Genomic DNA, 12,614 nt, shown 5'->3' on the forward strand with positions numbered 1-12,614 from the left:
TTTTTAGAAAAGACCTACTTAGGTTTCTACCTCACCCAGAATCCTCCAGGGGATTATCTTTTTTATCTCAGAGAACAGATCTGGGAAACGGAAGAACTATGCCTCAACAAAACAGGCATTCTTTATAGTATGATAGAACTAAACCAGCTCTCCAACATGCCCGAGGAGTCCCGGATTGCAACAGGGTGCAGGCCAGGCCGAGGGACCCCACCAGTGCACGATCAGGTCCAGGGAGGGACATGGGAGGTTGGCCAGCTGGGGAGGGACCATAGGAGGGCTCCAGGGCATGTCCAGCCTGTCTCTCTCAGTCCTGATCGGCCAGACCCCAACAGCAAGCTAACTTACTGGTTGGATCGTCTGCCCCCTGGTGGTCAGTGCACATCATAGCGAGCGGTTGAGCGGCCTTAGCATATTACACTTTGATTGGTTGGAACAGATGACCAGACACTTAGCATATTAGGCTTTTATTATATAAGACTAGAGGCCTGGTGCATGAAATTCATGCACAGGGGGGGCAGGGTCCCTCAGCCCAACCTGCACCCTCTCCAATCTGTGATCCCTCGGACATTCCTCTGGCAATCCGGGACCACTGGCTCCTAACCGCTCACCTGCCTGCCTGCCTGATCATCCCTAACCACCTCTGCTTGCCTGATTGCCCCTAACCTCTCTGCCTGCCTGCCTGATCACCCCTAACCACCTCTGCCTGCTGGACTGATTGCCCCTAATTGCTCCCCTGCTGGCCTGATCGCCCCTAACTGCTCCCCTGCCTGCTGGCCTAATCCCTAGCCGCCTCTGCCTGCTGGCCTGATCACCCCTAACTGCCCTCCCCTGCTGGCCTGACCACCCCTAACTGCCTCTGCCTCAGTCTCCACCACCGAGGCTTTGTCTGGATGGATGTCCGGATGGATATCCGGAAGATGTTGGGTCTAATTAGCATATTGCCCTTTTATTAGTATAGATCAGTGATGGGCAACCTTTTGAGCTTGGTGTGTCAAACTTCGCCAAAAAACTGAGCATAACTCGGGTAGTGTGTCACTTTGAGGAAAAAACATTATTTCGCAAATGTTTCATCCTCGGCATGCACCAGTGTCATCAGAAATGGCTACGCGTGTCAGTGCTGACACGCGTGTCATAGGTTCGCCATCACTGGTATAGATGATCACTGGATAGGAGTCAGGAAACTTAGCTTCTAGTCTCAGCTAGTCCTTATTTTAAAAGGGTATATATGAGTTATTTCTGCTATTCTCAGTCATTCTGTTACACATGTGTGCAAAGAGTATTTCATATTTAACTTACAGTCGTAGCTAGACTAAGTTATTATCCAGTGTTACAGAGAGAATCAGTAGCATAGCTGAAAATAAAGTCAGTTTCTAGCACAGTTCTCTTGGTCTTTCCTTCAGGTTGCTTTCTTAGAGAAATGATTTTTTACTATGTTTAAGAATATCACATTGCCAAACAGAAGTAAAAGTAGGGATTATTCTTAGAACATTTCTACCTTGTAATTTATTTAGTATTTTGTAGAACAGCTGATTTACTAATTGTATTTGGCAATGTTATCTGGTTTTATTATATACCTTTTTTTGTTGTTGTTGTTATGCTTGGGGAAGTAAGCATGGGAGACACATGTCTAAAGAAGCATTATTTTTTCAAGGAATTTAGTTCAGACTGGCCTATCTCTGTGCCTTCCTGGTCAGTAACTCTGAACTTTGGAGGTCTGTCTAGTGATGATAAAGCCTGTTCTATATGGTATAGGCCAGAGAAGTCAGCTTTGATGGCAGATTTCTACACTGGTATAGGATAGAAATGTTTAGTTAACATTCCAAAAGATCTAAATCTGTTAACATATATGTATCCCACCAGTAGATTTTCTTGAGCTCTCTCATTTGTACTGTCTTTTAATGTTTTCTATTTTCAATAAAAGAAATAGCACATGCACAGCAAAATCAATTATAAAGTCTAAATTAACAGCAGTATCCATTAAGAAAATCCATTCATGAAATTATGAAGTAATTATTTCAGGTACTTATTGAGGTAGCAAGATAAAAAGTTGTTTAGCCAAGACCGGTTTGGCTCAGTGGATAGAGCGTCGGCCTGCGGACTCAAGGGTCCCAGGTTCGATTCCGGTCAAGGGCATGTACCTTGGTTGCGGGCACATCCCCAGTAGGGGGTGTGTAGGAGGCAGCTGATCGATGTTTCTCTCTCATCGATGTTTCTAACTCTCTATCCCTCTCTCTTCCTCTCTGTAAAAAATCAATAAAATATATTTTTTTAAAAAAAGTTGTTTACATGAGATCAAATGTCAGAATATTTGGAATTAGTGTCAGCATTTGCTGTTTTACAGAAAAAAACTTAGGGCCTTATGATTTAAAATTTTCATCTTGAGTTATTTAACAGACATTTGATTTCCTACCATGTGTTGGACCCTATACTCTAGGTGTGGTTAAAGATATGAACATAAAATTATTTACAACTGTGGGCTTTGTCTATGCTAAAATTTATGGGGACAATAAGGATTACTAGATACACATTAAATTTAATTTTCTATAAACTTCCCTATACTTTCCTTTGGCCAGTAATTATTTATGTTCCTTCACTAAATTCACAATTTAGAAAGTATGTTCTAAGGCAGGCGTCCTCAAACTATGGCCCGTGGGCCACATGCGGGTATTTTTGCCGTTTTGTTTTTTTACTTCAAAATAAGATATGTGCAGTGTGCATAGGAATTTGTTCATAGTTTTTTTTTTTAAACTATAGTTCGGCCCTCCAATGGTCTGAGGGACAGTGAACTGGCCCCCTGTTTAAAAAGTTTGAGGACCCCTGTTCTAAGGGAACTTGCTGTTAGAAGCTGTGGAAAATCATTTTGTGAAGTGAATTGATTTGCCTTTTATATATTCAAGTTTTCATCTGTGATTTCTTAATAAACAACTTGTGAATATTAAATTGTTTTTATTAGTAAGTAACACATTCCCCTCTACCCAGTCTCTCTTTGTGTGTGTCTCTCTCATAATCATAATTATGAGATTATGATCATAATCATAATCACAGAGCACAAGTTTGGTGTTCTCACTGAATGTATAAATGATCTCAATTTTTAAGCTTTTAATTTTTTTAACTTTAAAAGACTGACTTAAGAAACACTGTGACTTTGAGAAAAGGCACTATTATAATAAATTGATAAACAATGTATGTCAGTGTGTCTTTAACAGTGCAATTTATATTTTACTTTCCTACAATTGAAATATAAGGACTATATGTTCCAGTTAAACTGTTTTGTAGCTGTTTAATTTAGATTTGTTTTTTGTTAGCATAGTAGTTGATAGCTAAAGTGACTGTGAAAATAAAGTTGCTAAATAATGTATAAATAGGAGTAGCCATGATTTTTAACACAAGCACCCAATGTAATTTCTGATTTCCTAAGACTTGTGTTAGCATTTATTATGAACTTAGAACAAAGCACAAAATACGTGTGAAAGATTTAGGAAAAAAGTGCCCTGGCCAGTGTGGCCCAGTTGGACAATTCCCATGCACCAAGAGGTCACTGGTTCGATTCTCTGTCAAGGCACGTGCCCAGGTTACTGGCTCAATCCCCAATAGTGGACATGCAAGAGGCAGCAGATAGATGTTTCTCTCTCTCATTGGTGTTTCTCTCTCTCCCTCTCCTTTCGTCTCTTCCTTAAAAAATAAATAAATAAAAATTAAAAGTTGGAGAAAAACCCTTGAACTCTGAAAATTAGTCATTAAAAAATCGACTCCCTAAAATATGCTATATAAATGTGAAATTCTTACATAAGAGGCTGGTTTTGCATGTTTAGCAACTATTTTCTAGGTAATTTATCATATATATCAGAAATATGTATAACAGCCACATTCTAATTTCTAGTCTAACAGTACACCAAATATGATCCAGAGGGAGGAAATAATTCTATTATTTCAACCCCTTTAAACAGGACACCATACTTGCAGAACTTCTTCAAATACATAAAGAACACATTGTAGGATATCATGAGCATGATTCTCTTTTGGACCACAAAGAAGAAGAAGAGTTGACTGAAGAAGAAAGAAAAGCAGCTTGGGCTGAGTATGAAGCAGAGAAGAAGGTATATATTTGAAATGCTTTTTGGTTTTTGTTAGTAATTTGAAAGAGCATTGAGGAAGAAAAGATCACTTTTGGAATAGGTGAGTCTTCAGGAACGAAGTCCCAGATATCAGAGTCTGTTTACAGGCATTGGCTGCCTTTGGTGGTAGAGTGGGAAGAGAGGAGAGAAGGAAATATTTTCCACTTAAAGAGTATTAACCCCATTTCTGCTTAGCACTTGCTGAATTGAGCGATTAGTGGAAAGGTATATATTTAGCATCACTTAACTCCAATCAACACCCTCATTGTAGTAACAGACATACAGGAGCTTAGAGTTTGGAGGTAGGAAAGAATAAACATTGTTTTAGCATGTGTGTTATCAAATCTAAATTTTGATTGAATGTGTATCAGAACACAAAAATATTTCATGATTGGACATTAATGTCATTCTCCAGTAGCAACTTCATTTAAAATAGTTCCACCATGTTTCTCTCTCTCCCAATTTTTTTTGGGGGGAGGCAACCAAAATTTTTGGCGGCCTTGAAGAAAAAAAAAATAGTTCCACCAACCCACTTGAGCAAAAATGTGCCTGAGCATGGGAAACCTTATCCTAATACATGAATTCTCTTTAAACTCCTAACTCATTGTACCAAACTTCTTTAATGTTAATGTGATGTTAGGAGTCTCATCAGAATTATTAGTTGCTCCATTCTTTGGGAATTATCAGAAAAAGGGTACACCTTTAGGGGTTAAAGCTTTCTGTGTAATAAGATCTTGGTTTTGGATGAAAAGGGTGTTTTGTTTGTGTGTGGAAGAGTGTTAATAATTTCCTAAATCTGAGAATATTGATTCTTTTCTAAACCAGTAGGTGATGTAGAATTTCAAGTTTTAAATCACAGTGTGGATAAGCGCATAATTTTTTGTTTTTAGGGACTGACCATGCGTTTCAACATACCAACTGGGACCAATTTTCCCCCTGTCAGTTTCAACTCTCAAACTCCTTATATTCCTTTCAATTTGGGAGCCCTGTCAGCAATGAGTAATCAACAGCTGGAGGTAAGTTGTGAAGTACAAAAGTAGTTTAACTTGAATTAAAAGCAATTTCAAGTGCCCTGTTGTTGAGGGTTCCCTATGCAGGAATATCACATTCTCCAAAAGATTACTTCTGAATAGACCAAGAAAATTTTATTTGTTGACCTTTTTGACCCAGCATAGTGTAGTAAAATGTGGTTTAGAGCACAAGGGAATCAGGCCCTGATTTAATGTAGTTTGAATTATTTTATTTAAGTGGGGTAGATGACTGAGTAGGGAAATAGCACTTTCTTCAGTTATAAAATATTTTGAATAAACAAATCACTTGTTTAATGTTTGAAAGTAGGATAAATGCACACATAGATTTACACTAATGCCATGTAGATGCAACACTAAGTATATGATAATGCCCAGTATTATGAAATAATTGACTTAAAACTAGAATCAATTATGAAGTAACTAAGAAAGATTAGATGTTATTATACCAATAATGTAATAACTTAATGGAATCTGTGGTTTCCTTTTTAAAATGTGCTTACGGAGTCATTTAAATTATTAAATTATTGGTTCAATAAAACCCAAACTTTTATCTTCCTAACAAGACCTTCACTGATGAGTTTTATTCCACTTTATTGATGCTGAAGTTTGCTGTTCTTTTCAATTCTATAAATTGGCAATTCTATACTTTAAAACTAACTTATTTCTTACATTCTTCTAGGACCTCATAAATCAAGGAAGAGAAAAAGTTGTGGAAGCAACAAACAGTATGGCAGCAGTGAGGATTCAGCCTCTTGAAGATATAATTTCAGCTGTAGTAAGTTAATTGGCAATTGTCTTACTCCAACTTGAAATTTGTGTTATTTCCCCCACCATTTGTTTCAATTTTTAATTGTTTGTTTCTCTATTTCTGTGGGGAAAGGAGCATAATTTGTATAACTTGATTCGCAATAGTAAGACACTAGTAAACTGATTAATAGTGACAAGGTATAATTTAGCAGTTTTACCTAGATGTTGGCACAAAAGAGAAGTGGCTGAAATCTAAAAATTAGGAAGTCAATCAATCATAGAAATGTAAGCATTGTTTACATAAACATGTTTTTATGACCAGCTTCACAAATTAAATACAGTTTTATTGCAGAGATAGCCAACCTTTGTACAATAGTGGAAAACTTAGTACCCTGCTTTTTAAAAAATGTATGATGATAGTATTACAGATGCCCCCCTTTATTTCCCCTTTGTCCCCCACCGCCCAGTTCTCACCTCGCCCTCCAGTGATGGCGAAACTATGACACGTGTGTCAGCACTGACACGCGTAACCATTTCTGATGACATGCGGCCGCTGAGGTGGCCGCATGCCGAGGATGAAACATTTGCTGCTCCTGAGGATGAAACATTTGCAAAATAATGTTTTTTCCTCAAAGTGACACACTACCCGAGTTATGCTCAGTTTTTTGATGAAGTTTGACACACCAAGCTCAAAAGGTTGCCCATCACTGCCCTAGGCCTTCACTACCGATTGTCTATGTTCAGGGGCAAGCATATATGCATATAAGTTCTTTGGTTAATCTCTTCCCACTCTCCTTCCTCCCTTCCCTCTAAGATTCGTCAGTCTGTTCCTTGTTTCCATGTCTCTGGTACTGTTTTATTCATCAGTTTATTGTGTTCATTAGATTCCACATATAAAGTTACATCATGTAACACTTGTCTTTCTCTGACTGGCTTATTCACTTAGCATAATAATCTCCAGGTCCCTCCATGCTCTTTCAAAGGGTAAGAGATCCTTCTTTTTCACAGCTGCATACTATTCCTTTATGTACTTACAGTTTTTTTGGGCACTTAGCAATGTTGTTTTCTTTTAAGCAGAATAAAGGAAAGGAGAGAAAAAACTTGAAAGACCCTGAATATCTTCAAGTAGTTTAATTATTTTTCCTCAGTTCTACTGCAACAGGAGTAAATAGAAACTTTTTCTTTTAGTGGAAGGAAAACATGAATCTCTCAGAGGCCCAAGTACAGGCATTAGCATTGAGTAGACAAGCCAGCCAGGAGCTTGATGTTAAACGAAGAGAAGCAATCTACAATGATGTATTGACAAAACAACAGATGGTAAGAATTCTGAGTATCTCTTGGTTATGTTTAATTTTCTTTAATTTATAATAAGGCGTTTGTGTGACATCTATGTAATCCCTCATATGGACAGATGGACATGGTAATTTCTGGAAGAAATTTTGTCAAAAAAACCTAGTAATGTCAAGAAAAGGCAATATCTTTTGTTTCAAAGGAGCACTATCTTCCCAAATGAGTTCCCTTGAAGTTTATATATGCTGTCATCCATATAATTTTATTTTTTATATATCCTGGACATCTTAAAAGGAATTTTTATAGCATTATTTTATCATAACAAAAGTAAAATGTTGCTTTGTTTTTTTAAAAAATATATATGGCAGATTCCAGGATCCTTGATCATCTTACCCAGCAGTCCTTTGCTAGCCACCTGCCTTGCACTGGGAAATTTCAACTCTTGACACCAGAGAATCAATTTCTGTGGCTTGAATTTTACTCAGAAAACACTGTAGAGTTGTGTGGTTTTAAATTCTGTTAGGAAATTTCAGACATTCCAGGTAGGAATTATTCCTACTGTGAGCACTTTTTCTCTTTGGTTTCTGTCACTAAAATGTTTATTTATATGTCGTAATGTGAAATATTCAAAAGAATGACAAAGAAAGGAGACTTGACAAAAAGTGCTGTAACTAACACTTGAGACTAATCACAGTGCAAGACAGGTTACTATGGTAACTAACCTAAATGCTGCTTGCAATACAATAGTTAAGTCATTAGGAGAATTTAGCCCTAAATGGTGTTACTAACTGGTTTCTACAGTAATGGTCCTGTGAATGCCATCAAATTAGTAATGGTGATAACAATAATGTGTTTTCCTTTTGGTATGGTACCCCCTAACAAATTGATTTTAACCCAAAACTTGATACTTGCCTCTTTGAGACAGGTCATACACTTGTAACAGCTCCCTTTTCTCTCTTCAGTTAATAAGCTGTGTTCAGCGAATACTTATGAACCGAAGGCTCCAGCAGCAGTACAATCAGCAGCAACAGCAACAAATGACTTATCAACAAGCAACACTAGGTCACCTCATGATGCCAAAGCCTCCAAATTTAATCATGAATCCTTCTAACTACCAGCAGATTGATATGAGAGGAATGTATCAGTCAATGGCTGGTGGTATGCAGCCACCACCATTACAGCGTGCACCACCCCCAATCAGAAGCAAAAATCCAGGACCTTCCCAAGGGAAATCAATGTGATTTTGCACTAAAAGCTTAAAGGATTGTTAAAATCATAGAAAGATCTTTTATTTTTTTAGGAATCAATGACTTAACAGAACTCAACTGTATAAATAGTTTGGTCCCCTTAAATGCCAATCTTCCATATTAGTTTAAAATTTTTTAAAAATAGGGCATACCATTTCTTCCTGACATTTGTCAGTGATGTTGCCTAGAATCTTCTTACACACATTGAGTACAGAAGATATTTCAAATTGTTTTCAGTGAAAACAAGTTGTTCCATAACAGTAACACCTCCACAGATTTCCTCTCTAAATTTTTATGCCTGCTTTTAGCGACCATTAAATTGTCATGAAATTAATGAATTTAGGAAAGAATACAGATTTATATATTCATTCTTTACATATAAAAACACACAGCTGAGTTCTTAGAGTTGATTCCTCAAGTTATAAAATAATTTTGTACTTAATCAATTTCTTGATTAAAGTGATTGAAATGGTTTTAATGTTCTTTTGACTGAAATCTGAAACTGGGCTCTTGCTAGATCGTGTCTGTGACTGAAAGTTAGAAACTAAGGGTTATCTTTGACACAGAATTGTGTGCAATATTCTTAAATACTACTGCTCTAAAACTTGGAGGAGTCTTGCAGTTATCTTAGTATTGTATAAACAGCCTTAAGTACAGCCTAAGAAGAGAATTCCTTTTTCTTCTTGAGTCTTTCTGCCATTTTTATTTTCAGTTATATGTACTGAAATAATTACTGGTAAAATTTCAGGGTTGCGGATTATCTCCCACACATGAATTTTCTCTCTCCTGGCACTGATATAAAGCACATCTCTTAACTGCTTGGTGCCAGTGCTAGTGCTTCATCCTATTGCTGGCAGTGGGATGTGGTCTAACAAAATCAAGTTCTAGCATTTTAGGAGGTTAAGGATGACATTGTGGTTGTTAAGTTCACACCCTGTTTTATAAACAACATCAAAATGGCAGAATCATTGCTGACTTTAAGTTCACATGAGGAATGTGCTTTAACAATTCCCAGTACTATCAGTGTTGTGAATTAATTCCTTTTAAAGATAAGGATCACTGGTTTCTATGTCTTCTTTTCTCTCATCATGTTCTTTTCCCCCAACTTCCCTGTTTTCTTAAATTACGTCTCAGTTTGATTTTTTTTAAAATTTTAGGTCCGTGAAGCAATTTTCTGATCCAAATTAATTATGTAATACCCCTTTGTGAAGTTTTACTAAAAAATCATTACATTGTTGTTTTTCTTTATCCAGACCTGTAAAAATAATCTATAAGTTTATTCATGTACAATTTGGTTGCTAGAGTTTCGTAAAAAGATTGTTAGACTATGGGAGTCAACTCAACATGACAAAACATTTTTGAGATGATGATATAACAGGAAGTGGAAACAGCTAAGGAATTCTAGAAAGTTGAGTGGAAGATTGATTTGCTCCAGGTATCACTGGATTAGAATGAGTTTAACATTAGCTAAAACTCTTCTGAGATGTTTGGACAGTTAGGAGATTTCCATTTTTATCTTGAAAGAACTAGTGATAAAACATCCAAGAGCACTAGGTTTGTGATTATGAAACTTGTAAGGTTTGTTGGATCCACCCCCCCCCCACACCTCCCATGATGAATTATCACTAACAAATTCCATATATTTGGATATTATACCAGCCATATAATCAAATTTATTTAATTGATTGGGGGGTGGGAGATGTGTGTTTACTTTAGGAAAAACAAAAAAGACAAGATTTATGAGGTAAATATTTGAAGACAGTATACTCTGGACAACTGTTATCAGTCGGTATTTCTACAAGTCCAGAATACTTTAAACCTGATTTATTAGACCTGGGAACTTTCAACATGGTCTGATTACCTGCTCAAAGACATAGATGTGAAAAATTTAAGCAACCTTCTAAACCGTTTTACCATGATGAAACTATGACTTAAAAATAATACATGGAAGGATTAATTAATTGGAAATACGAGAGTTTGAAATAAAACTTGGACCACTTTGCATACACTATTCTCACTTAACATTTTAGCTACATAATATGTACTTTGAGTATAAAATCAAGCTTTAAAAAATATTTAAAGACAAAAATCACATCAATAAGATACTAAAAGGCTCAGTTTTATATTTGTTTTAGATGTTTTAAATAGTTGCAATGGCTTAAAAAATGACGATTTAAAATGTTGCTTGTAATACAGTTTTGCCTGCTAAATTCTCCACATTTTGTAACCTGTTTTATTTCTTTGGGTGTAAAGCATTTTTGCTTAGTATTGTGATATTGTATATGTTTTGTCCCAGTTGTATAGTAATGTTTCAGTCATCATCCAGCTTTGGCTGCTGAAATCATACAGCTGTGAAGACTTGCCTTTGTTTCTGTTAGACTGCTTTTCAGTTCTGTATTGAGTACCTTAAGTACTGTAGAAAAGATGTCACTTCTTCCTTTGAGGCTGTTTTGTAATATATATAAGGACTGGAATTGTGTTTTTAAAGAAAAGCATTCAAGTATGACAGTAATACTATCTGTGTTTTCACCATTCAAAGTGCTGTTTAGTAGTTGAAACTTAAACTATTTAATGTCATTTAATAAAGTGACCAAAATGTGTTGTGCTCTTTATTGCATTTTCACAGCTTTGAAAATCTGTGCATATATTGTTTCATAGAAAATGTATAGCTTTTTATGCCATATTTAATGGTGGTTCTTTTGCACATTTAGTTATTTAATGTTGGGAGGTCAAGAAGTTTGGTTTTTAAATTTGTTATATATAAATTCTGTAAAAGGAGATCTTTAACCTCAAAAATAATTTACATACCAGGAAGCCTACGTGTGTTTGTGTTAGTTTTGGTTGTCTTTGTGTAATCCAGCACCACTTTCTGCTTCCCAAGAACTGCATCACTCATTTAAGTCAAGCAGGATCTACATCTGTACAAAAGCTGCTTACTATCCTGAAGCCATAGGAGGTTGGTGGAAAACCTTATTACCTGGCCTCCAAAGAAGCTGAATGTGTTGTAGTCTTCCCTAGCTATGCCTGTTCTTCCTTTAGTATCATAAAATCAGATACATATTTCTGTGCCCCAAACAAAACTTTAAAAACTATTACTTAGTAATCATTATTTCTTTTAAGGGTGGCATGTTGTGAAGCTTACAGATACTTACTCTGACCGGAAGAGAGGTCATCCTTTTACATCCATATTTCACTAAAATTTATGTTCAGATTATTACCCACTTTATTTCACCAGACTTATTCTCAAGTGACTTTTGACTATCTCCAAATCAGATCAACCCTTAGGGAAATTCTTCTACCATTGATTTTTTTTTTCCAAAACTGTATTCTGTGCCAATCCCAAAGGAGTGACCAGGTTTTAGAAATGCTTTTTGTCTGTGCAACATTTTATATATGCTGTTATATTGAGGTGAATAAAATTTTAAAATCCAAAATACATATTGTTTCTAAGCTCAATATCTGCCAGGTAACCAGATTCTGCCCATATCACTCACGTTGGATCTAATAATAGAATGGCCCCTCATCTAAGAGTTTTACTCTCCAGAGTAATACTGTACAATGTAATATTGCCACCTCTTTTGGGAATAACCTTCCTGACACCATTGTGCCTACTTGGCTAACTAAGGGAATCATCCTTCCTTCCCTCACTCAAGGTATCTGTCTTTCTGATAGTGACTGCTACACATGTTCACCAAGGATGACAGCATATGAATTGAGGCTTTTATTAAAGATAAAGTGTTAACTGAATGAAAAGGTGAGACAAATCCTAAAATACTGCAGACCCTCTAATACTTAGAACTAGCACATATTCTAAGCAATCTCTACCCAGCAGCACTTTTCCACATTCTGCTCCAGACCATCCTGTCCTTGCTCCTCCCAGATAGAAACATGTAAGGAAGAGGGAAGCTCTAATCTCCCTAAGCTAATCATATCCGATAACTACCAATAGGCTCCTACCTATTAAGTAGACTCAGCCCCTCACATCAAATACAAGTTGGTTTTCAAGAAAGGTGAAGAGAGATGACTTATCAGATGCAAGAATGGGATTTGTTTCAGGTATATGAAGAGAAAGTGTAGTATTGAAAGAAGGAATACAGGTAGAGAAGGATCAGGAAAGAGACTAGATTGGAGTGGATTGATGGATAGCCTTGAAATAGAGTAATTCAATACGGGGGATAACAAGG

At 36.5% G+C, this 12,614-nt stretch overlaps 1 protein-coding gene across 5 annotated transcripts in view; it reads left to right on the top strand.

Moving 5' to 3' along the window:
- The window catches only part of ATRX (ATRX chromatin remodeler), a 284,854-nt gene extending 273,035 nt beyond the window's left edge, over positions 1-11,819 (top strand). For 4 of the 5 annotated variants that reach the window (XM_079765243.1, XM_079765244.1, XM_079765245.1 and 1 more), the window contains 5 exons: positions 3,948-4,097; positions 5,006-5,131; positions 5,826-5,921; positions 7,082-7,210; positions 8,146-11,818. In XM_079765243.1, the coding sequence (XP_079621369.1) occupies positions 3,948-4,097; positions 5,006-5,131; positions 5,826-5,921; positions 7,082-7,210; positions 8,146-8,424 (780 nt within the window). In that variant the 3' untranslated portion in view covers positions 8,425-11,818. Of the gene's footprint in view, positions 1-3,947; positions 4,098-5,005; positions 5,132-5,825; positions 5,922-7,081; positions 7,211-8,145 lie in introns of all 5 variants that reach the window. The other variant, XM_079765246.1, reaches the window with a different exon arrangement.
- Positions 11,820-12,614: the final 795 nt, after the last annotated feature.

This window comes from Cnephaeus nilssonii, assembly GCF_951640355.1.
Source record: "Cnephaeus nilssonii genome assembly, chromosome: X".
NCBI lineage: Eukaryota > Metazoa > Chordata > Mammalia > Chiroptera > Vespertilionidae > Cnephaeus > Cnephaeus nilssonii.